The sequence below is a fragment of the Bactrocera neohumeralis genome, chromosome 4 (assembly GCF_024586455.1).
Source record: "Bactrocera neohumeralis isolate Rockhampton chromosome 4, APGP_CSIRO_Bneo_wtdbg2-racon-allhic-juicebox.fasta_v2, whole genome shotgun sequence".
Classification (NCBI taxonomy): Eukaryota; Metazoa; Arthropoda; class Insecta; order Diptera; family Tephritidae; genus Bactrocera; species Bactrocera neohumeralis.
The window spans coordinates 21,803,278-21,829,274 of NC_065921.1; the positions used below are offsets into that span (position 1 = coordinate 21,803,278).

Here is a 25,997-nt window from a genome sequence, read left to right on the forward strand (position 1 = left end):
TCGAAAGTTAAAGATTGAGCTCGTATAAAAAAGTGAAAATAAATGAATAAAATATATTAATCAAAATAAAGTGAAAACAATAAACTAGTAAGAAAATTCAAATTTTCTAAATGTAGTATGGCACAGACTTGTTTAGTCATTAATTAATTTTTACTTTTTTTTGTTTTAATTGAAATTAGTTATTTTGTTATAAATAATGTAATTTTGCACTTACCAGCGCCATGGTGGCCACCACCAAACCGAAGCAGAAAGCGATCTGTGGCACCGATGGTGAGTACGCATCACCGCCGGTGCAACTGCCAACACCGATGGCGACCAAGAAGAAGGTGCCCAAAAATTCGCCAATTAGAGCGCGCCATATCTTCTTATTCTCTGTGATGTCACTGACACCAATGATTTTCGGAATGTCTGTAATGGAAAAGATGAGGAAAATTAAAGAATTGTGATTATATACATGTTAGGTTAGATTAGACGGCTGATGCCTCAACATACTTATATACTATGTACATGTGAAAAATAAATAATAAATGTAAGTAAATATAGGAAAAATATATGAAAAAGTTTGAGTTGATATCAGAAAAAAAATTAAATTATTCAAAATAAGCAGGAAGAGCCGGCCATGCAGCAATTAATAATAAAAAACATATTTGTGTGTATCTAAAGCTATGTATATCTGAATATTTATAATAAGAAATACATGACCTGAAGCACTCTAGCACTATATGAAAATATTTGCGTGCGCTATTGGTCACTCAACATTTATGTAAATTTAAATATATTTATAAACATACTCTTCACTTCATCAAATACACAAAATATTAGATACTTATGCCAGTTGTCATTTCATTGGCGCTTCAAATGACAGCAAAACAAAACAACACAAAGAACTTATTTGTGAAAGCAAAAATTTCATTACGCAAGAAGACCACCAAAGTTATTGGGGCTAGTAAAAGCATTTTGATGTTCCGGCATATGAACGTTAAATTGCTGCGAAGCAAATCAATCAACAAAGTCTAGTATCTTGACTTGGCGCTTGCAGACAAGGAGTAGCGTTCTGCCGATAGCAATAACTAACTTTATTTATACAAATAAACAAACAGTTCTTTGTATATGAATTCTAATATCCAACCACAAATTGAAGCGCAAAATACCACAAATTTTCATATTTGTTTTAACACCCATAAAGACTAAGTGATTGCTTTGATTGACAGGCGTGAATTTTGACATTTGTATAAACATACCAAAACACACAAAAATTTACTGATTGTCGTTTACAGTTGTCGTTTTTAACGCACGTCAAATGAAGATACAAATTTTTTATTTTATTGCTGGGAAACTACGCGACGCATGATGTCTACAAATGGTATGTGACACTGGAGTGTAAAGTATTTGATTTATAGAATTTTGATACTTAAGCATGAATTGATACTACTGTGGGCAAAAAATAATAAGACTTTTTAATTTTCGCTCGAAAACCTATTCCTCGAAATATTTTTGTTCTATTTGTGCCAAAGTGTTTAAGAATCGCTGATTAACCATCAGAGATATTACTGTCATCGTTGGAATATCGGAAGAATCAGTGAAACCCATTTTGAAAGATCATTTTGGCCTAAGAAAAGAGAAAGCACGATTGGTCCCAAAATCACTAAATTTTTTTCCGAAAAGCGTCGCGTTAACATCTGTGAAACAATGCTATCCAACTACCAGATGTCATGAAACGTAATATTACTGGCGATGAGTTTTGGATCTATGCTTACAACCAGACAACAGACGATCAATCGGCCAAATATCGTGGCAAAGGTGAGCCGAAGCCGAAAAAACCACGTCAAAGCAGGTCAAAATTTAAGGTTATGTTTATATTTTTCTTCGTTTATCGAGGTGTGTTGACAGCGAATTCCTTCCGACCGGTGAAACTGTCAGCAAGGAGTACTACTTGAGTGTTATGCGTCGTTTGTGAGAAGCTGTCTTGTCAATTAAAAAAGTGTTTCATGCCTTAAAAAGTAATCCATATCATTCATGGTATAGATATCTTGTTAAAAGAAAATGTTGCCATCCAAAAAATTGTCTATGATATTGATTGATAAGTTTATATGGCAACTACATGCTATAGTCGTCCGTCATCGGCGGTTCCGACAAATGAGTAGCTGCTTGGGTGGAAAAGAAATTTCAGATCGATATCTCAAGAATCGAAGCACTAGTTCGCAGATGTACATGGACGTACATATCGCCTGATCTCGTCCCACTGAACATTTATAAATACATATATTTTAAAGGGGTTCCTTCTGGAATTTATAAACTTCGTGGCAAGCTTTGTATACCATGTTTGGGGTAAAAATCTTCAATATAGCATTTCTTTAAATTTTCAAAAAAGAGGGTAAATTCTCTTATTAAAAAATTCTTCTGCCTTACCATGGAGTTCAGTGATAATGATGAGTTTAAAAATAATTTTTTCATATAAAGCTACTATTATATAATTTGAAAATCTTCCAATAGTATTTTGTATCATTTATATAACCAATAAAACAATTATTTCGTTTTGGTGCATTATTAAAGTAATCTCTATTCGGAAATGATTGATAGGGAGTAAAAGCAGATGCTATCAACATCTTTTATCGATAATAATCAAGAATAATCCAGAATATTGTTTGATGCATTGGACTGCATAACTTCCGGACCGAAAAAAAAAAAATTCTTCGGAAAGGAATAAATTTCACAAATTTCTCAAAGAAAATTTATTCATCAGAAAGTTTATTGAGTCCATAAAGGAAGAACATAATAAATAAATAGGCTATTCTTGCTGAGAGGCATATATTTATAGTTAATGCCAAAAAACTTCTAAAATCATTTAATTTATATTTTTAGTGGTAAAAGGGAAAAATATAACATTACTGTAAAAAAATGATGTAAACAGCTTAAGGGATGACAAATTCGGATAAAAAATAAAAATAATGTTAAAAACCAAAGAATGCAAGAGAAAAGATAAGATGAGATGCTGCATAATTTTCGATTAAAATACCAGACAGTTTTGTTCTTACTCTTCTTTTGAGATTTCTCTCTATTTATATAGTAAAAAGCTATCCAATGAATTTCGATTTTTAAGAAACCATTTAAGCAGTAAAAAATTTCAAGTATTTTATAAAACTTCTCCAAAATCATTAAAAACGGATCAAATCTAATGATCTTATAAAGCTTTTCCCAACCATAATTAAACAATTTATTAATTGCACTTGCTTTGTTGCACTTTGTTTTTCTTTAAAACAATTTGTCCATCACACAAACTTAAATTAGAACTGTCATAAAAATATACTACAAGCAAATATTAAGCAATAATTTTTATGACATTGAATATTTCGTCACACTTTTGCTAAAAGCTCACTTATCTTAGTTACGAGTAGAAAAATTATTTTTACTTTTAGTAGCATAACGGTTATCAAGAAACGCATGGTTGCGGATTAAGTCGTCATAAATCACTTTCAGAATATGGAAGCACATTTATAACACTTTTTAGCATATGACATACATATAAAGGAATAAAGGTAGGAGAGAGTATATATAGCAACATGAATGCAAGTTGTTGTAAATAAATGTTTGTTCAGAGCAAACTCATGTGCAATTAAATTTTTGAGATTAAATAAAGATTTATGAATGTGAAAGGGATGTGAAAACATTTGAGGTAAAATTGTTAAGCACTGGAATTAAATAGAGCGGAAATAAATATGTTTCGATGAAAGAATTTGGAAGATTTTTAATTATTAATTAAAAACTTTTTTTTTTTAATTTTTTGCCATCTCTTTTTACCCTCAGTATTCATAGACTAAGAAATAATAAATTATGTAAATAATTAAATAATAATTCTCTGAAAACCACCAAATTTTGTGTCAAGAAACGCACTATTTCAACAACCACAATGAGCTTAGTTTGGAGTGAATGATATACATATGTAGTATAATTTGAAAGTAAAAACAGAAATAAACTTTATTAAAATAAATAAAAGTTTTGATTTAAAAAAATAAGTGTGACTTAAATCTCGCTACTCTGAATTGATTTAAAAACTATAATTTTACTATTTGTAAGAAGAGCTTATAACTTTTTGTAGTTATATCTTTGTCTATTGCTATTGTTTGTGTTTGAAAAATTTAATCAAATTTATTAAATTTAATTAATACATATTCATGTTAAGAAATATGGAACACTATTTTATCATATTTGAAAAATTCTCGTTAGCGTACGATAAGAACCTTCAACTCTGCTAGTTGTATGATATTTTAATTTCCGTCAAACTAGTTGGTCTTGTATCAATTTTCTTGAATGATAAGTAAAATGTTACTTTGAAGGATGGTCTATATTACTATTGAAATATGGTTTACAGCAACAAAAAGTCAGAGAAACGCGGATGCTGTTTTAGAAAAATAAATGAAATTAAGGCAAGTTTACAAGTTTTTTGGATTTTTGGCGAAGTTGTTTTCATGTTTTTGTTGACATCAGCAAGCAAAGGTTGCTAGAAACGTGTGTATCGGAAATTCACTCAAAGACGATAGCTTGATTTAATAAGTTAAACAATTTTAGAATCTGTTACGATATTTGGTATTATATATAATAATCATTAACACTGCATTAAAATTAAAAACATTTAAATTGTTTTCTAAAAAACGTATGTAAACTTTTAAAAAAGGACACAGAGATATTGCTATATTCTTTGATAGAGTGATTCTTAAAATTTTATGTTTCAAAAACTGGTTTTCAATGATTACTGTAAATTGTAAATGATTCTAATATTTGCTTTTACTCAACAATAATAGTCAAAAGTTACAAAAAAAAAATAAGTATAAAAAAATACTTTTTAATTAAATCACGTTTTTATTTATTTTTTCATTTAAGTAAAATATTAAATGAAAATAATACTTTTTTAGAAATACACACAGAAAGCACAAATTCTTGAAGTTGGAGAGGAGAAGAAAAAATACTTTTAACACGTTGGCTGCAAGGGGGTAGTTTTTTGTTGTGATCACCGGTGATGCCAGTGTATCGTGTTAAACCATACTATATTAGCTTTTTCTTTCCTTTTAATAAAAAAAAAATAATTAATAAAATTTATAATATTTAGTAAAAGAAGTTAATCCACAGAATTGTTAAAACTTAATCTTTGAAAATCACACAAACATATAGAAATACATAGGTGTAATTTCTACATGGGTTGTAAGTGTTTTGATTAAAAACAGAAAACAAAACAGAAAAAATTTTAAAATTTAAATTTTTAATTGAAGACTTGCTTCCGTTATTAATACCGTTTTAATTTCAAGCGTTTGGAGCAGAAATTAAAAATTTCAATTTCCAATCTCAAAAACAGTAAATAACTGAAAATTTAAATTTTTTTAACAACAGAAACTGAAAAATTTTAAAAATTAAAAATTTGAATTGGAAAATTGTTTCAGTTTTTAATACCTAAAACGATTCCAAGGGTTTGGAGATGAAACTAAAAATTAAAATTTTTAATTTTTAATCTCAAGACCAGAAAATTACTGATAATTTTATTTTTTTTTTAATTTTAGAAACAGAAAAAATTATCATTAAAATTTTTAGTTGAAAAATTGAAAACATTTTTATTTAATTTTTAATCCTAAACTCAGCACTAGATACTGACAAAATATAAATGGTTTGAGTGCGTAAGTTTGCCGAACAGTGCTCTAGAGATTGAGGCAACCTGCGACCTGTAGCTCAAACCTCTGGGCATGCAAATGTAAAACATGTTAATTGTAAAGCAATTTTTTCTTAAATTTTTTGCTTGGGATTAAACAAATTTTTCTTGTATTTGAGATTAAAAAAAAAATAAAAATTTTATTTTATAAAAAAAAAAAATTCCAAAAATCGAGGAATACAAAACTTTGTTTTTAAATCATTTGCTTGTGATTCAGCCTTTTTTTGTATGTTTTTATCTAATATTTGAGATTAAAGATTAAAAATAAATAAATTTTAAATTTTTAATTCTTTTTTTGGAATTACAACTTTTTATTCAATCGCGTAATGGAGATTAAATTTTTTTTATTTTTCAGTCCTGTTTATGGTATTGCAAATTCAAAATCTATTTTACTTAAGATTTTCCGGATTACCATAAAAAACCTTTCAAATATTTATTAATTAAATTAAATTTTTCATTTTTTTAAATTACTAAATGTTTCTTTTTTAATGCATTATTTGCAACCCTGATTTCAACACAAATAATTCGTTTTGCACATGCTTTAATTTACAATTTTTCCATAAACATCAGAATTTTTTTCTCGAAAGAATTAAAAAAAACATTATTATTTGAACCCATACAGTATTTTTAACAACAAAACCCTTGATTTCCACATTATAAATAATAATATTTAAAAACAATAACTTAAATAATAAATCCTTTAATTTATAGAATTTCCGTAAAAACCATAACTTTTTTCGTAAAGAAATAAAAAAAATATTTTTTGAACTCACACTATACCCTTGAATTACCACATTATAAATAATAATATTAAAAAATAATAAATTTTTGATTCTCACACATTTTTGTTCCTTCTTTTCATTAACTCACATTAATAAGATTAAACAAGTTTACCAAAAAAATACAAATTTCATGGATTAATAATAAAAAAACAATAAATTCTTCAGAGACGCACAAAAAAAAATAAATAAAACAAAATTATTTATTTCAACAAAAATTAAACTTTTTGTTCTTTGCTTTATTTTAGCAATTATTTATGTTGTATCAGGAACAAAAATTAACTTTTAGCACAGAATATTAAAAAATATATATCCAGAAGTTTGAACATATTCGCACACAAAATATTTTTAAAATACATTTTTTAAACCAGCACAAAAATTAAAAAAAAAAAACTATAAACTACGCTCAGAAATTAAAAAATCAAACCGTTACTTTGAACTGAAAATTAAATTACTATAAAATTACCCTCAGAAATGCGGTCCGCCGTGAATGTCATTTCGGTATTTTGGTGGAAAACCTTTTTTTCGCGCTGCTCGTACGAGATTTGCACTTGTGTTGTATTGTCTTCTTGTGGCGGAGACTGCAGTTCCACCGACGCCATGCGACTAAATATCACTACGGTATCACCCGAGCTAAGCACTTAAGAAGAGATTTCACTTGAGAATGTGTGATTTTTCGCCGATAATTGAAGATATGCAGTCGGCGGAATGAGTGAGTTGTTAACTTTTGTTGAAATCAAAACGAGTCAAAGTGATAATGATGTTGCCACCGACGACGCCGCAATGCGAACTGAGTGCTTTGCGCGAACGTTACCGCTTTTCTATCGTTACGTTTTTTAATTTTCGCTGCGAAAATTGTCAACGCTTCTGCTAATCGTACTAACTATTGTCTCTATTTATTTTGACGAGTTATTTTGATTTACGCCACGAGTAGCAATTAATTAGTACCAGCGAACAGGTAACAATACACGCTAGTGCCGCGCGAAAAATAGCAAAAATTAAAACACAACAACAATAAGAGGAATATTAATTCAAGTTGTTTTGTAAATTAATCGTTATAATTGTCGATTTAATGACAAAAATAAATAAAACACCGCCGCGTAATATTTAATTAAATATTAAATAATGTGGAATATTTCACGCTAATCGCTTGTGGTGGGGATGCCGTCGACGATTTTGCAAAAATGTATTTTTATTCCTCGAACTTTTCTCGTTGTGCTTTGCAGTTTGTTGGCGACAAGTGCGCTTGCTTGACAGTCGAGTTTTGAACTGAAGCGTACGGCCAGCGCGCGATCGCTTTTTTTCGGCGGGGGTGGCACAACTTTACTGTTAAATTTCACTGTCTTTTTCGCTGTTTGGGTGCTGGGTGCTAGGGTGGCGCTCATGTGGCTCTTGGGCTGTGGCTATGACTGTGTGCGACGCACCTGAGTGAGCGCTTAGTAAGCTTGCTGACGTAGCCAAGCAGTGCTGAAGCAACAACAGCAATGATAGTGGTGGAGTGGCGTGTGAATATCAGTGAGAATTATCTTCGGCAGATATGACAAAACATGGGCATGCACAGGTTACGTATACGCGCCACGTAATGATAATAATGTTGGGATAGTCGCCGAAGGGCGCGTGACGTGGTGGGTGAGAGAGTGCGGTAATGTAATTCTTGAGTGCCACTACATTTGCGTACAGTGTTGTCTTATCAGTCTTCAATGTAACTCGATGCTGAGTGGTTGACATGCATTTACTAAAGAGCGTCAATATTTAGCAATTTCAGAAGGTGTTGCCTATATTGCAGTTATCTTCAAGTATTTACAAATATATGAGCAAAACTCAGAACAAATATTTTTATCCAAATAAAATTAACTTAATAGGCTTCTAAACTTACTAACATAGTAAAGAATTTACAATAATGAAAAAAAATGAGCGCGCTCTTGCGGACACGAGTTGAGATAGCATCTGCTAGACAATTAATTAAATATAACGTAAAAAAATATTTTTATTTAATTTTTGATAAGAAATTAATCCCTTGCTACCGCAATTTACGGAAATCGTGTTTACTTTTCAATAATTTTTCATTTTATTTTTTGCTCGCGCTCTCACCGTGATGGCGCTGTCAACACTCGCCATGTGTTAACAGCTGTCAAAATTAATGATACGGATAGGTAAGCGCCAGATACTGCTGGCGCTTATATAGTGTTTGATGACTTCCGAAAGTGTTGAGAAAGCATTATGAATTTTATGAATGGAAAAGTGAATTCAGATTATATAATTTATAGTATTGACTAAAATGTATTCGTTTAGTAGTAGTAATAAAATATTAAAAAAGTAATAAAAAAACATTAACTTCGGTTGCCTCGGAGCTATAATACCACACAAAAAATTCCTTAAAAGAACTTGATTTTGATTGGCCAGTTTGTGTGGCAGCTATATGCTAGAGTGACTCGATATCAGCAATTTCTTCGGAGATCGCACCGTTGCTTTAGACAATACCCTATGTCTCCTTTCAAGCCTTTATATGATGAAATGAAAAAAAATGTCCATAGAAGCACTTGATTTAGCTACATGTTATAGGTGTTCGGCCGTTCCAACAAATAAGCAGCTTCTTGGAAAGAAAAGGATGTGCAAAATTTCAAATCGATATCTCAAATACTTAGAGACTAGAAGACAAGAGATAGACAGACGGATATGGCTAAATCGACGCAGTTCGTCACGCTGATAATTTATATATAGTATATGTATATATATATGTTATACTTCATAGGATCTCCCACATTTCATTTCAGGTATACTGGGTTCCAGGCCACAAGGGTATTCCGGTAAACGATATAGCTGATGAGATTGCCAAAAGTGCTATCCGTCTGGCTACTGAACCAGGACAAGTCGCTGGAAACAAAACATAGTGGAATTGTCGAAAGGGTTGGCAGATGGATCAGGGCAATGAGTAATGTTTTAAGAACATGCCTAAATCATGCGCCAGGGTTCCGAAACGAAAAAAGATGCCTGGACTTTTTACGGATGGGCAACACGATCTCTGTTCGGAAAAGACTGCATATCTAGAAGTTCAAGACGGTTGTTGAATCAAGCATTATGTCGTTGTCATATATATTGAACTGGCAAAAGTACCAAGAGCTCTAAGGATGGCCTGACAGCCAGCTAGTATAATCAAGACTAATCTTAGTAATGTTTAACTACAAATTGATCTAAATAATAATGAAATTTATATTTGAAATAATACACAAGTAAGTAAAAAATAATTATTCTTCCTCTTTTCGTTTATGATGTCATAAGCCAATGTATTTTGCTGTCAAACGCACATCAAAAGAAGTAAAGACACGAAACTGTCATAATCTCACGTCTATGATTCTCGAAAGATACTTAAAGTATACAAAAACCAACATCGAAGCAACAATACCATTTATTTGAAAAAAAAATCAAAATTTATAACGCGAATATTTCAAATGCTAAATATTTCCCTGTCAAATAGAATATTCTGACTCGAATGACGAGAGCGTTTAATGCACAAGTCAATATTTTATTGAAATGCAAATATCAAATGTTGGACGTCATCATAAGACGGAACAAAAAACTATAAGAAACAGTGATATGTTTAGAAAACAATGAAACAACAACAACATTGCTCCAAAAATTTTGCAAAAATTTTGTATGCTGACGACAGTTTGACGACGCCGACAATTTATAATTTAATTTGAGTCACGTTTTGTTATTAAGCGCAAAGCGCATGCGATTATTATGACCCACCCCTCCTTCACTGTAAACAGTATTCATGTTGAATTATTTCGCTCAACAATTTCAACCTGTTATTACTTTTTTTGGCGGGGGCGTGTAATCGCATTGTTATCGAAAATCGCAATTTAAAAAGGTACTTTTTGACAAATTAGCTTTATGTGCTTTAAATTACCGACCCCAAAATTGCATTTGTAATTGTCTTAAATTAATTATATTGATATTGACATTTATGTCGGTTTATTGACCGTTTAATCCAGACATGTTAAACAACTGTTGTATTTATGGAGCTGTAATGAATTTAGAATGCGTTTTTTTAGATAAATTTTTCGAAGAAATATAAACAAATCATTTGCAAATTTTTACATCAGTTGCACTTTTTTGAAAAGGGGTCAATGGTGACTGTTCTCCTTTATTTTAAATAAAGATGTGGTTCAAGTGAATGTTATGATATATGCTCTTTAGAAATGATTAGGAGCTTGAGTCTAGTAGAGGTTTTTTCCCAACGAATCGCCTTCTTTAAATACCCATGAGAATTTCATTATGTATGATTATGATTCAGGTTGTTTGACTAATTGTATACTGTAGGTCTAGCCACGTTACAATTTTTCTGAATAACATTTCTTATTTAGCAGTTATTTTACCGAGAAATACTATTTCAATCTATACAAACAGGTCCAAAAAGTACGCCGAAGTAAGGATAGAGGTATATGTACACCGAAGATCTTGGGTGTCTCTCTCTTCATCTGGCTTGCAAACTCTGCCAGCATCTTTCAAGTACTATATATAGAGAAGGCCTCTGTAGTTCTACGGAATAACTGCGAGAGGATACAGAAAGCTACCGTATGCACAGATAGCCAGATTGCTAAGCTTGTCGTCCCCAAAAATAAATTCCAACGTGGTTAACAAAGGTAGGAGGGCTTTATGCTTATTAGAAGGTCAACTCCGCTTGTCCATAATTTGGGTTCCCGGTCATAGGAACATTATCGGTAACGAAAAAGCCGACAAGGCAAGAGACATATTCGAGGCAAAGGCAATACCGTGCCCGCAACAAACGATCAAGAGGAAGCTAAATACGCGATATGAACAAATAGTTCAGAACAGAAGGAAATCTGTAACCAATGCAAAATAGATATGACCAAAATATGACAAGACAAGAGCTAAGGTCTTATTAATTAGGTCCGGGAAAAGTGTATATAGACTTATAGATACCATAATGGTGCATTGACTATTTAAAGAAAATGTTCAAAACTACCTCTGAGAGTGCCCAGCTCTATCCCAATCCCGACGTAGACTGTGCAGACTAGGATATACTCCTCTTTGCTTTTTGCTGAGCTGATTCAAGCACTCTCTTAATGCGTACATATGTATGAAGCGCTGCGGTAGTTCTCTTTTTATAGAGAAAATAATGTTTTTAGGAACATAACATAGGTCATCGTTCTTAAAAAAGCACTCCTGCATAAAGTTGCACATTGTTTTTTTTTTGTAAATTTTGCTTTTGGGTTTCTCGGAAGAAGATTTTTCTTCGGATGAATGTGTATGAAGAGTTAAAAATTTATGCTTAATTTAAGAGGTTACATGAGTTTACGGATTTCGAAAAATTGTACAACACCTTAAATATTGTCCTAAATTTTCATGTTGATCCGAGTAATAGCTTCGGAGATACAGCCTTGAGAACTTGTGCGCTCGAGGCTAGCTAGGCTAAGTACGCCATCTTTAAAGGCGTTTTTCTCGAAACTGTGTTTTTGAAGTCGGTTGGATAGATTTCTCGAGAACTTCTCAACCGATCTTCATGAAACAGGTCTTTGAGATACAATACCCATAGACATGGACGAAGGATTTTTTTTCGATTAGAACAATTTGAAAAAAATGTCGCAAAATTTTCATTGAAATTTTAGTTTTTTTTGTAAAAATCTCTGCCCAAAATCCAATATTAACTTTTTTCCTTCGTCCAATTTCTAAGTTAAGGTTTTAACTAAAACTAGTATTTTTTCACTTTGGATAATCCTGTAAGGAGTTATCCTGCCAACGCGGGAGGTCACCGGAAATGGCGTCGGAATGGCCGAGCTTAAAATATTTTTTTCCCAAAAATTTCAGAATTTTTTTGTTAATAGTGTATGTTTGTGACACTGAAAAATACTTATAAAATATTAAATTTTTTATTTGAGAGTTGTATTGACTTTAAACATAGAGATGAAAAAAAAGTTAAAAGTTACAATTCAGTAAAAAATTGTTGATGAAAGGCTGTTTTTTACCCGAGGAAACCTATACAACCCCTTAATTTAAAACATATAAGTGCTTTTCTGATATGGATCTTAAACTTAAAAATTTTTAAATATGACCGATGAGTCTTTCAAAAGTGGTTTTCAATAAAATTTACCAGAGGCACTCATGTAGGACTTACAACATTTTTTTGTTGACCGGTAGTTGTTTTGAAACAAAGTCATTTCATATATTTTTTTATTGCGGAAATCATTGGAATAATAAGATACCTTCTTAGTGCGTCAAAGTATTTCAGGTACTTATCAAAGTACCTTTCACATAAAGTTAAACTTTAAAACTCTTAGTTTAAATTTATCACTATCTATAAGAAATTCGAAAATGTTTTCTAAAAATTTCGAAGTACTAACTTATATAAAGATCTAAAAATACATCATTCTTAGCAATTCAATAATTTTTGGTAGCCAACAACAAACATACAAATATTTCGGTTTCGTTTTTTTCTTCGAAATTCTTCCAAATCACAATTACTTATGTAATCAATAAAAATTGCTTGTCACAGACGATTATATGAGTTGCTATTGAACCCGCAAAGGCCGAGTATCAGTGAAATACTCGTGTACACATGAGCATTATCGAACGCTTAGGTGATAATACCTAATGGGGTACTAAGTAATTAAGGCATTAGCAGCGAGTTGAGAAATTACTTGGCGATAAAAATAGAAAAACAGCGAAAATGTATTTTTTTTATTTATGACAATTTTTAATTTTTTTAAACAGCAATGAATGATAACGATAAATGCCAGACAGTGAGGAAGTGAAGTGAAAATAAATCTAACATATAGTATATAGAAGAGTCGGAATATGTGTGAAAGAGGAAAATACGGTAAAAACAACAAAAATAATACACACGAATTATTTTCTTTAAATATAAAGGGTGTAATAAACACTGAAAACGCAGCGTTGAGCGAATCTGTTGCAATATTTTTGTTCGCAATATTTGCAAAACACAAAAAATCGCTCATTTGCGCCAATTCAAACGTGACTGCGAGCAAAATAACTCACATGAAGGCGCTGAGGGGGGGCTTCAAAGGCGGCGGGGACGCTTAATGGCTTGTTGTTGAAATATGCCACTGCTGCCACGAACTGGCAATTAGAATGCGGCAGCCAATAGTAGTTAGTTAATTTACAATATATTGCAACAATAACAATGCAACTCTATGTGTGTCTGTGTGTATGTGGTGTATAGATTAAATCAAATTATTTATCACCTCAGCGGTGAGCATTGTGTTGCGCCAGCATGTGGTGGCTGGCAGTTGCCACAAAACGCCGCAATTGCGGTAGCTATCAATGGTCGTTACAACAACAACAATAACAGGCGATAATAGCGATAATGCAAATTTTACAACAAACAACTGGCATTTGCTGTGTCGGTTGAAGTTCAAGTCGTCACCTTGTTGTACGTCGACTTGGCGGCCACGCGGTTGATTGCTTATTTGTTGTGTGTGGCACGGGATGGCGGTGCGGCGCTAAGCTGTGTGTGCGGTGTCAGTTACGCTACCGGCTCACAGCTTGCACGACTGCACTGGCGGTTACAATGAACTTGATTTTGCATTATTATTTAACTAATTTGTTGTTTTTTTTCCTTACACACTTCGATAATTCGTTTTTGTTGTGCGTGTAAAAAAGCTCTTAATTACAACGCTTGCCGTTTCAACTGCTAACTAATAAAGTTATTAATTTTTAATAAAAAATAAATAAAAATATATTTTTGCAAATATTTCAGGGGCAATTTATTGTCATTGTTTGCGAAGATGTTTTGAAGGTGCTTGTTTTTCTTTTTTAAGCGCATTTCCCAAAATGTTTGTATATTAAAAACAGTAAAAAAATCCTCAGTTGCTGAAATATCGAAATCGAAAATACCTGAAATTTTACAGACGTCATTTCCGTTCCAATAAGCCGCTCATTTATTGGAAATGCCGATATTAAATTCCAATAGCATATGGCCAAACAAACTGAACGATCCCATTCGGGGGGCTTATATGTAAAACTTTTGCATTTGACAAGATATCTTTAAGAAATTTGGCAGGGAATATTGCCTAAGGTAATGGTGAAATCTCCGAAGAAATTGTTTTGATCATGTCTCTAAACCATATAGCTGTCATACGAACTGATCGATCAATATTCAGTTCTTGTATGGATAACTTTTTTTTATTTGACGATATATCTTAACGAAAGTTGGCATGGTATTTACTCAAGTCAGCGGTGCAATTGTCGAAGAAATTGTTAAGATCCGATCACTATAGCATATAGCTGCCATACAAACTGACCGATGAAAATCAAGTTCAGGGTATACATATATTGTTAACACTTCCCAAAACAAAGAATTAGAGACACAGTTCGTCATTTCCAAAACAATCAAGCCTTCGAAACCGATTAAGCTAAGCCGAAAAGACCCGTATATTATCCGAAGCTTTGAAAAAGCACATCTTTGAAACCATGTACCCATATTATATTATATAATCAAAGTTATTATACACAATTTTATATTTTTTTCTAGATAGTTAATTTTGAAATGGAACCAAAAACGATTTTTTCGAGAATTGGAAAGATTCTCTTCGAACAATTCTAGGGTTGTATTATTCCAAGACCCAGTTTGAAATATTGACATGAATGCTCTAAGCTCTCTCTAATAATATGTAATTATCTGTGAAGATGTAGAAAATTTTACTGGTCTTAAAACCAGTATCAACGCCAATAACAATGTCTACCTTGAAATATAATATTAGGTAGTCGAAAAAGTATTTTCGTATTTTGTCAATATATGGTCGTTGCGGGCGGATACCTCCACCAATGAATTTGTGAAGTTTACGGAGACAATGCTGTATCAGTTCGTGTAGCAAAACAATGGTTCGCTCGCTTCCGTTCTGGAAATTTCGAAATTTCGATTTACATTGATGGAATAATATCTCTGCGGAAAAATAGCAAAAAGTGGTCGATCAAAATGGTACATATTTGTTTATTTATATATTTATGTATATAAATAAAAAAACAATAAGTTAAACTTTGATTAGAAATACGAAAAGACTTTTTCGACTACCATATTAGACTATTCTGACTAACAAGATCGATTATCAATTGAATAGTAAGAACGATAAGATAATTCGTCCATTGATGCATTTTAATGACACCCCATAATAAAGCCTTTCGCAATAAAATGGACAGTACAGATATAGGTTCTATAATAGCTTTTAATCAAGATGAGAAAAGGTGTATAGTTTGTTATGAAAAGAAAGCCACTAAAATGTTGGGTTTTCGAGAAAAGTTAAAACTTGCAGGACTATCCGATTGTCGGATATAATAAACAGGCATATCTAGTGTGACAGTCCAACAAACTGCGTTTTTTTAGAATTAAAAAAATACTTTACCATCTGTATTTTTTTAAAGGTACATATGTATGTACATTGATACATATTTTAAGACTCTATAAAAATATTTTTTGAGTTATGCACGATCTCCGAGGGAGCTAAAAAGTTAACATTACTACGCGCTAACTTAGAATGGCGTCAAAATTTGAAAACTATACCACTAAAAATTTAGCGCCATTGAGGTAAACAATGCCTCAACTAATTGAGCATCCTACTAAATTTTAAAACAAATAGACACAATTTGCGTTCACTGAAAAAAAACTTTGACAGACGTGTGGTAAATCAATAAACTGGAGATTTCTTCTCTTGAAATGATGGAATGACATGCAAAATCAGTTAAATAAATGTAAATGCGAACAGATACGAGTTTGTTTATATTGTCGGGCGATTGGTAGCTGGCAAGAGGGAAATCCACTTGACTAATGTGTGAAACAGTAAGCCATAAATTAGCATTAATTAGTTCTCTAGCCGCATGCGCGCGCTTTGTAATTATACCAAATTTAATTCGCTTTCAATTCGGTGTTCGCTTTTTGCTCCAGCAACGGTTAGCGATATTTTCATAGCATATTTGCGAATTGTTTTTATTTTATTTTTGTATTCAACATTTACTTTTTACATCTAATTGTGTGATAATGTTTGCTTAAATATGCAGTGATCGCTGGCACGTTTCAATATGTTTTGCGGTTGCTGGCTGCGAGTTTGCGCTGAGCGAGCAACGTGGAAAAATATGTTGAAGTCTTTATTTTTTTTTTATTTGTTTACATATTTTGTTAAGAGTTCTAAATGCAACCCATATTTGTTTGCTGTTGATTTTTTCCACTTTTTTATATGAACTTACACTACTTCATAGCAACTACTCTTCACACTTGCAACACTTTAATCTGTGACATTCCTTTCCGAGATCAGAAGTGAGAGAGGTGAAAAATATGAAAACAAACAATTTCGCGCCGACAGCCGACCATAAATAAATATTTGCTATTTTAATTAGTTTTCACTGCCACGCTGTTGTTGTTGCTGTTGTTTTTTATAGCCCATAAACAAGCGGTGCCTACGTAAGTGTGAATATAATTACCGATGTGCAATTGGTTTTGTTGGAGAAAAGTAATTTTCGAACGCTGAACATTTCTTTGTTCTTGACTTAATTTCTGAGCTTTTGAGAGCTTACAATGCAGCTGAGTGGGGAGTATGAAAGGAGTGAACAGTATTGTTTGAGGGATTTAGTACTTTTTTAATTACGATTTGAATGCTTTTTTTGCTGCTTTATAATGTCCGTTGCATGAAGGTAGTGCTATCTATTGGCTTACGTATTTACAGGGTCCACCTGGTGTGATCGCGTTAAAAAAGGTTAGCTTTCAGATTTTTTTAGAAAACTACTGCGTGAAATGTTTTAAAAATTTGAGGACATATTTAAACAAATTGGCAAATACACACAATAAATTTCAGAAATAAAAAAATTTAGATTTATATTTAACAAAATGGGTGATTTTGAAAAAAAAGTAAAATTTTGTTCAAAAATGATACGATTTTTGGCCCACTAAAAATAAAATTTTTTAACAAATGAAAAAGTCTAGTGTCATTGTACAGAAAATCATGTACAAAATGAGCAGAAAAATTTTAAGCGATCGGATAACTTGTCTTCGTTTTACAACTGAAGCCAATTTGAAAAAATGGAGTTTGAGAAGAGAAGTTATTATAATGATAATGATGAACTAATGAGGCTGGTAGAACTGATCGGTTACACTTTATGAAAAATATATACAGTAAAATATGCATAATAAAAAAATCGGTCAAATAATTGAAATATTCATATATGTCAATGATTAGTCAAGATTTCCTAAATTTTCAAACAAATAACAACACTTAATACGACTCACTCACTTTCATAAGATAATAGAGAAAACTTCTAAGGATATACTTAGTATATTTTAAGACAACAAAACACCCGAAATTGTTATTAAATTCCCCGGGTAAATAATTTTTCTAAAAAGTTGTTAGGACTGTCTTAATTATATGCCAAATATGGGCGTGATCTGTCAAGCAATTTGTCTACAGCAGCTACTTAAGTCGGTACACTTCAGTAGTGCATTGTGATTTTTGCAATGTATAAAAATATCGATCAAGAATTTGTCTCAAATTTTGTATTTCTAACCAAATTTCGTGTGCGGAATTCTTGCAAATATTGGAAAAGGCTTACGGTTATTAAGTTTTATCAAACGAGTAGTACAAAGCATTTAAAGTCGATCAAAAGATCGTTGAAGACATGCCTCGTTCTGGACGACCTTCGAGCTCTTCAACTGATGAAAAAATTAAAAAAGGGAAGTGTTAGAGAGATGTCAAGAGAGCTCGCCATCTCTTGCGAGTCCGTTCGAATGATTTAGGTGGTTATTTTTCGTATGAAAAGCGTTCTTGCTCGACTTGTCTCCAAAAATCTGATTTCTTTTTTCAAAAAGGGTAGCGTAAACAGCTCTCTTTGGAAATGCTTGTTGGTGCGAATTCAAGGAAAGCATTATAACTGCTTTTGAGATATGGGTTTATGAGTTTGACATGCAAACAAGTCAACAATCGTTGGAATGAAGGGAAAAAATGAGCCGAAACCAAAAAATCAGGCCAAAGCCGCTTAAAAATCAAAATGATGCTCATTGTTTTTTTCGATGTTAGTGGTTTGATGCTTCATGAATTTGTTCCAGAGAAACAGACGGTCAAGTGTATTACATTTAGTGTGAATTACTTTGAAGGCGGCAAAATTAATATTGAAGAATACTTAAAATTTTGCGTTTTATGAACAGTTTCTGGGTACTTTTTTGTCACAATTTACTTATGTACAAGTAGATATGTATTCAAGGCTTATCTATCAAATTAGCATCAGATATCATTTATAAGACTACATATTCATATGAATCTAGATTTAAAGATATTATTAAGCTACCTTCATAATTTTTCAGAGAAAATGGTTAGTTAGAATACAAATATAAATTACTAGTCAATAATGTATTTCCTTCAACTGTATGTTTACTGTTTTTTGATTGGGTGGTCGCAACATAGGTGCTTTATACTGATAAATCAGCAACGAATGATCTGAGAGCACTGAACTTTTTAGACAACAATTAAAACTCGTAAAAAATGGGAAGAAATGTGTACCCACTAAACTGGTTGTAGCCAGAAACTCTTAACTCAATGAAAAATTGGTCGTTAAGCCCAAAAATTTTGACAATTTTTAGCTGTCATAATATTTACAAGAAATTCATAACTAATCGGTAGCAATTAATTTTCCTTAATCGATAAACAATTATTTGTTCTGTTTCAAAACCAGTTTTAGTTTTATTTACTAAACTTCTAAACATGTTGTCAATCAATATATTAAGAGGCAAGTAGTAAGAGAAACACAAATAATTCTTAAATATGAATGAAACTACTGTAAGAAAAACGAAGTGGCAAAAATAAATAATTTCAAATCTAAGTCGTTAGAAATTTCATCCAACTCAAAGCGAATTTAGAGAAATACGGCAAAATGATGGGAGATCTTAAATATGTAATCATTTAAGCCTAAAATATCATAATAATAATATGTTTCCTAATGTTGAAAAATTATGTGTTTATTTGAACATAAGAGGCATATACCATAAGTAAGATACATACGTATATACATATGTAAATAATATTAAAATTAATTAATATTGACTTATGATTTTTTTCGGATTAACATGATTTCTCTGAAGTCAAAATTTTTTTAATTATGTGTATATTGTTATTGTTATTATTATACCCTACACACCAATTGTTAAAGAAATTCAAATGATTTTTCATCACTCAAATAAGCACCACGTCTTCTTTTGCAGAAATGAACTCGATGAACCCAATCTCCACTAAATCAAGTCGTATGTCATGAATAGCACGTTCAATATTGACTTAACAAGCTTAAAGAGAGGGTTTGTCCGGAAAGTAATAGGACTGATTTTCTCTGCATCGACGCAGAACGGTCCTATTTTGAAAGTTTTTAAAGAATTGTAACGATTGGTTCAGTAATTTTTTTTCAATCCACTCAGTCCTATTACTTTCCGGGCAAACCCTGTATATTGGAAAACCCGGTATTAAGTTTGCCACAAAGTTTAAACAACACAAAAAAAAAAGAAAGTCGGAGACCCTATATAATACAAATATATCAGCGCGAAAAGCTGAATCAGTTTAGCTGTCTCTGTCTCTCTGTCAGTCTGTATATATGCTTCAGTTTTTGAGGTGTCGAGAAAAAAATTTTGCATTTCTCTCCAAGAAGCTCTACATTTGTCGGAATCGCCGATATCGGATCACTATAGCATAAAGCTGTCATATAAACTGGCAGATAAAAATGCAGTTCTTGTAAGGAAACTTTTTATTTGAAAAGATATCTCCGTGAAATTTGGCATAATTTATTGCTAAAGGCAAGGCAATAATATCCGTATAAATTGTTGGGATCGAGCAACTATAACATATAGCTGCCATACAAACTGAGCGTTTAAAATTAAGACAAAGATATTTGTATGTCTTTTTATGCTATAATAAATCGCTTGTGATGGGTATTGTAGCATCAACCGAAGTTAACGTTTTATTCTTGTTTTTGAGGTAATTTATTTTGTCAAAAAAAGTTGGGACGTTTTAATAATGAAATACGCAGAACTGTCATAACAATAAAATGTTGAATGGGCAACTATGTAAATCTTGAAATATTTTTATATTCATTCACATTGAATAAAATAGTGTATTTTATTATTCAATTTATAATATCTATTATTTGAATTCTTGTTTATTCGTGTATAATAGGCCCATATAATAGCTACTATTAAAAGCAATCAATATTGATTTATGACAGTATTCATATTAACAAGTTTTTTAAAGAGGCGAGCTAAATTACCCAAATTTATAGCTGTAAATATAAATACATACTATATTATCTTTAGCAATTAATTAGCAGCTAATAATAATAAAATTCAAAACAAAGTGTTAATAATTAATGAACAAATTATACACCCACATTTGCAAAAACATACAGAAGTTAGCTAATAAAAAGTGCAAATAACTTTAGGTCTACATAATTTTTTAAACAAATGAATACTAGCTACTAGTAGCCTTAATACTATGAACACGACTTCACTAATATAGGAATTTTAATAAGCTTGTAATCACTAGTCAGAATCTACAACAAATTTCTATAATGCCTTTTATATGGAAATATGGCAACATCTGTGACTATTAAGTAGCAAGCAAATAAATGTTAGAAAATAAAATGAGATAATGTTAGGAAGGCAAAAAAAAAAATGAAAAAAATTATAACATAGATAAAGTAAATATAAAAAATTGAACAATAATTAAAAAAAATGTAAAAGTAATATAAAAACAAGAAAAAACGTTAACTTCGGCTGCACCGAAGCTAATATACCCTTCACAGATTACATTGGTGCCTTAGAAAATAATTTATACCAAATATATCTTGTCAAATGCAAAAGTTTTCCATACCAGCATTTGATTCCGATCATTCAGATCCGATTTGTATGACAGCTATATGCTATAGTAAGCCGATCTGAACAATTTCTTCAGATATTATATTATTTTTACAAACAATAACTCATACCAAATTTCGTGAAGATACATTGTCAAATGTGAAAGTTTTCCATACAAGAACTTGATTCCGATCGTTCAGTTTATATGGCAGCTATATGTTATAGTGTTCCGATATCGGCCGTTCCGACAAATGAGCAGCTTCTTGAAAGTTTTCCAAAAATGACGTTTATATGGCAGGTTATAGTGGTCAAAAAATTTCAAAAAATGAAGGATATCTTCAAAAACTGAGGGACTAGTTCGTATATATACAGACAGACGGACGGACAGACAGACGGACATGGCTAAATCGACTCAGCTCAACATACTGATCATTTATATATATACTTTATAGGGTCTCCGACGCTTCTTTCTGTGTGTTACAAACTTCGTGACAAACTGAATATACCCTGTTCAGGGTATAAAATTAAAAAAAAAAAAAAAAAAAACAAAAATAAAATAAAGATAACTAAAAACAATTCGAAAACCATGGAAACACTTCTTAGACTCGAAATAAAATATTTAAATTATTCAGCAAAAATAAATTTTCTTACGCTCATGACTGACAACAGCGCTGCAAACAAGCATAAAAAGCACACATACACATATAAAAGTGAGCTGCATGCATAAATTTGCAAATATAGCGAAATAATGAAAAAAATCGCATGCGAGAAAAATAGGCCCAGCCTTTTAACGAGCAAGTACTGGCAAATACACAACTGTTGTTCGTTCCACGCAATTCGGTTGTGATTAATTGTTGCTATCTAATTGTCTACATACATAAATATCTATGTTTGATAAATCTTGTTTGCTTTTTTATGCTGCTTGTTGCGATTAATTGGAGCAAATTTGTAGGCGAGCGTTGCCTTGTCTGTGGTTGTTTGAAATATTTTTGACATTTCCTGTCAAGGATTTTGATAGAGTGCTATACGCGTCTCGTACGCACATATGACACAGCATGAGGGAGTGTGCAGTATGTGCGTAGTGCCAAAAAGTGAAGCAATAAATTAAAATCAAGTGAAAAGTAAATAATACCCGGCCCCAATGAACAATAGCGATCAACGCTTAGATATATACAGATATATACCATAAATAGTTACATGCAGGTATTATTGCAAGTTATGCGTGGCATGGGCCCAGAGGCTTACCATCAGCGCCTATTGTTAGGCGGTTAAATAAATCAGTTAAAAAGTGAAGAAAAAATATATCGAAAAGCAGCAGAGTTACGCCTGCTCAATAGCGGGTGCGTCTGGTATAAGAAATGCAATAAATTTACCAGTTGTAATTGAAGAATGGGAATCGGTAATTTTTGAAGATCGTATTTTTTTATGAATACACGTGATACTAATTTAAATTTGTTGAATAAATAAGGGTATGACGAATGTTATTAGTCACAGAAGTTGTGTCTATGTAATAATAATTTATATTTTAAGGACTATTTTGATAAATTTGAAAAAAAAGAAGATTATTTTTTAAATTTTTGAATTTTTATTTTGATATTTAGTACTATTCACTTTTATGTTATGTATTAAAAAATGTCACTCACTTTCAGGTAAAACAAACCTAATAATTAGTGCCAAAATATGTAACTTTACTACTTTGGCTTTGCTATTAGCCAAGAGGCATAATACATATCTCTCTAATTTCTTCAACTCATTTGTTGTACAAAATTGGAGAAATTTTGGAAAAGATTCTCATAAATCCTTTGGTACAGAAAGTAATAATAATTCTGATAAGTTACCAACTTGATGAAAACAATAAAATTTTAAGGCCTTCGACTATACCCTAAATGTAGGCAACTTCCACAAATGTTGCCTACATATAGGCTGACTATCAAATTTCTTTCTGCAATAGCCTTTTTTTGTTCAGTATTGTTTGGCATTTCATCATGGAAAGACTTCCAGCTGAACAATGTTTACAAATCCTTCAACTGTATTACGAAAATGCACATTCTTTAAAGAATGAGTTTCGCGCGCATCGTTCAACTTATGGTCAACATAATCGGCCAACAGGGCGTACAATATGCAACACCATTACCCATCTTGAGGCCCAGTATTCATTACTGGAAAATATTGGATCGAATAGACCAAGTCCAGCACACAATAAAGAATATATAAGAGCTGTAGCTGAGAGTGTACACGAAGACTATGGAGAGTCGATTCGGCGCCCCTCGCAGCAACTCGGACTGGTAGAACGACTTGGCGCATCTTAAGTCGAGGTCTCTAATTGAAAGCTTAAAAAATACAGCTTGCGCAAGAACTGAAGCTGTTCGACCGTCCCGAGCGACATTGCATCGCTCTATGGACTCTTGAAAAGTTCAAGGAAAATCCGACGATTAATTATCGGTCAATATTTCTTCAAAAATGTTGCCGGTGAAAACGTAACCGTCAATGGCGACCTTTATCGCGCCATGATAACCGACTATTTGATGTCTGAAATTGAAGCGCGTGATCTCGGCGACATTTGGTTTCAACAAGACGGCACCACTTGCATTAAGCAATGGATTTATTGAGAGAACACTTCAGTGAACCCATGGGACGGTCGATTGTCCCCCAAGATCATCTTATATCACATCGTTAGTCTTTTCCTGAGGAGATATAAAGTCAAGCAAACAATCTTGCTTCGATTCAGGCCTTGGATCAAAACATTACGCATGTCTTTCGCCAGTTACCAGTCGAAATACTCGAACGAGCCTACGAAAGTTGGACTCAGTGGATGGACCATCTGAGAAGTAGCCGCGCCGAACATTTGAAAGAGACAATCTTCACAAAATGAATGCCAAAGCATGTTCTTTGGAATGATAATAAACATTCCTCTATTAAATTTGAAGTTTATATGTTTTATCTTTGAACAGTGGAAAACCCCGAAATGGATTACCTCCCTCTTTTTCGTAGGTTTGTAAAAATATACACAAACTTTCTTTGTTCTTGTGACTAAAAGTGCCAAAATTAATTTCTCTATAATTTTTGCTCTAACTGAAATCTAAACAAAGCCTTATTTGAACATACTACAAATGAATTTTAAATATTTGTTGACAGCTGCTACTTTTTATAGCTATTATACTGCATATACGTGTGTGTAAATAAGATAAAACACCAACGTTGTTACTTACATATGCATCACACCTAATGGAAAATTTTCAAATTTTAAACTTCAACCAATCACGATGATAAATCAACAATAAAAGATAATTTAGGGGTTGGCATGATATTAATTTTCGGCAACTTAATGCTTAATACTTGTTTTATTGTTGCTTTCGCCCATAAAGCGCTACAAATCGTAAATCGATAAAGTTTCACAATTTCAGGGAACATAAAAGTAAAAAATCCGCCAAAGAAAGGGAAAGCACGTGACATACTCGTACAGTCAGCAAATATTTCTATATTATGTTTACAAATCAGCACAACATTTGCACAACTTTTATGACAATCATTAGAGGATTTTTATAGAAGGCTTTCCCGCATATGAAACCACGCCTTGTCAACGAAAGCAAAAAAGGTAGTAAGAAAAAAGTTAATGCTTAGCAATTACTAATGTGTCGGCGTAAAAGGTTATAGCTAAGCGATAGTGTGGTTTAAAAATTTTGAAAACAAAGATTATTTCAAATATTATGACTGTTAATGAACTCGAATGGCGCCTGATATTAAGAGATAGTGATATTGATTTTGTAGTAAATTGCGAAATTGTACTATTAATTTTAGTAAAGAAGCAGCCCTGAAGGGAATTTCATAACATATAACAGCTTACCAAGCGTCAACGAACTGTCAAAGGCACTCAGGCCATAAAAGTGGTGAGCTAGTGCCAAGCGAGACGAATTATCAACTTTGACAGCGCGTTAAATCTTCATGTTAGATGCATAAAATGATTTTAGTTTAAGTCAAGTTTAGTTAAATGTCTCAACTTTGTGTGTATGTATATCATGTAAGTTTCAGCCATAGGCTCAAAAAATAAATATGAAACTTTAAGCACGGTCCTTATCCTTTCATCTGTCAGTTAAGCTCTGGTTAAAAAAAGGTTTTTACCGAAAGAGGGAGTCTTGTTTAAGTTAACCAGAACTAAACTAACCGTTGGTTGCTAACCAGACATTGAGAAAATGGCTCCAAAAATATAAAAGAGCGAACCGATACACTACACAGAAAAAGAACTAAAGAAAAATAATTTTTTCTGAATTGTTCAATTTTCTTTTGGGGTGATTAACTTTGTTTATGAAAATGTATGAACATACTAAATATGTATATGTTATAGTTTATTGATCTATATAAGCTGACAAGTAAAATATTTACTTAATATAAGGCTGACGACGAATATCATATCAATAATATGAAGCTTATCAGTACAAATTTGGTGAGTAATAGTTACTGATGAAGAGCAGTACGGAACTACTTTAAAGTTGCTTTTCAAAATTTATGACAATGTCGATATTAATAGTTTTCTACAATATATATGATATAATATAGTTACTATAGTTTATTGATTTTACATATAGACAAATAGAAAAGGCCGGAGTTATTGGAGATATTCAATTGAACTATTTTTGGAAAAATGGAACTGATATGTATAAAAAATTAATTG

General features: G+C 31.9%; 1 protein-coding gene across 3 annotated transcripts in view; it reads right to left on the reverse strand.

The window, feature by feature from the left end:
* Window positions 1-25,997, reverse strand: part of LOC126756467 (aquaporin) — an 86,911-nt gene that overhangs the window by 28,962 nt on the left and 31,952 nt on the right. For 2 of the 3 annotated variants that reach the window (XM_050469537.1, XM_050469538.1), the window contains one exon: window positions 215-408. In XM_050469537.1, the coding sequence (XP_050325494.1) occupies window positions 215-408 (194 nt within the window). Of the gene's footprint in view, window positions 1-214; window positions 409-6,940; window positions 7,588-25,997 lie in introns of those variants that run through there. The other variant, XM_050469536.1, reaches the window with a different exon arrangement.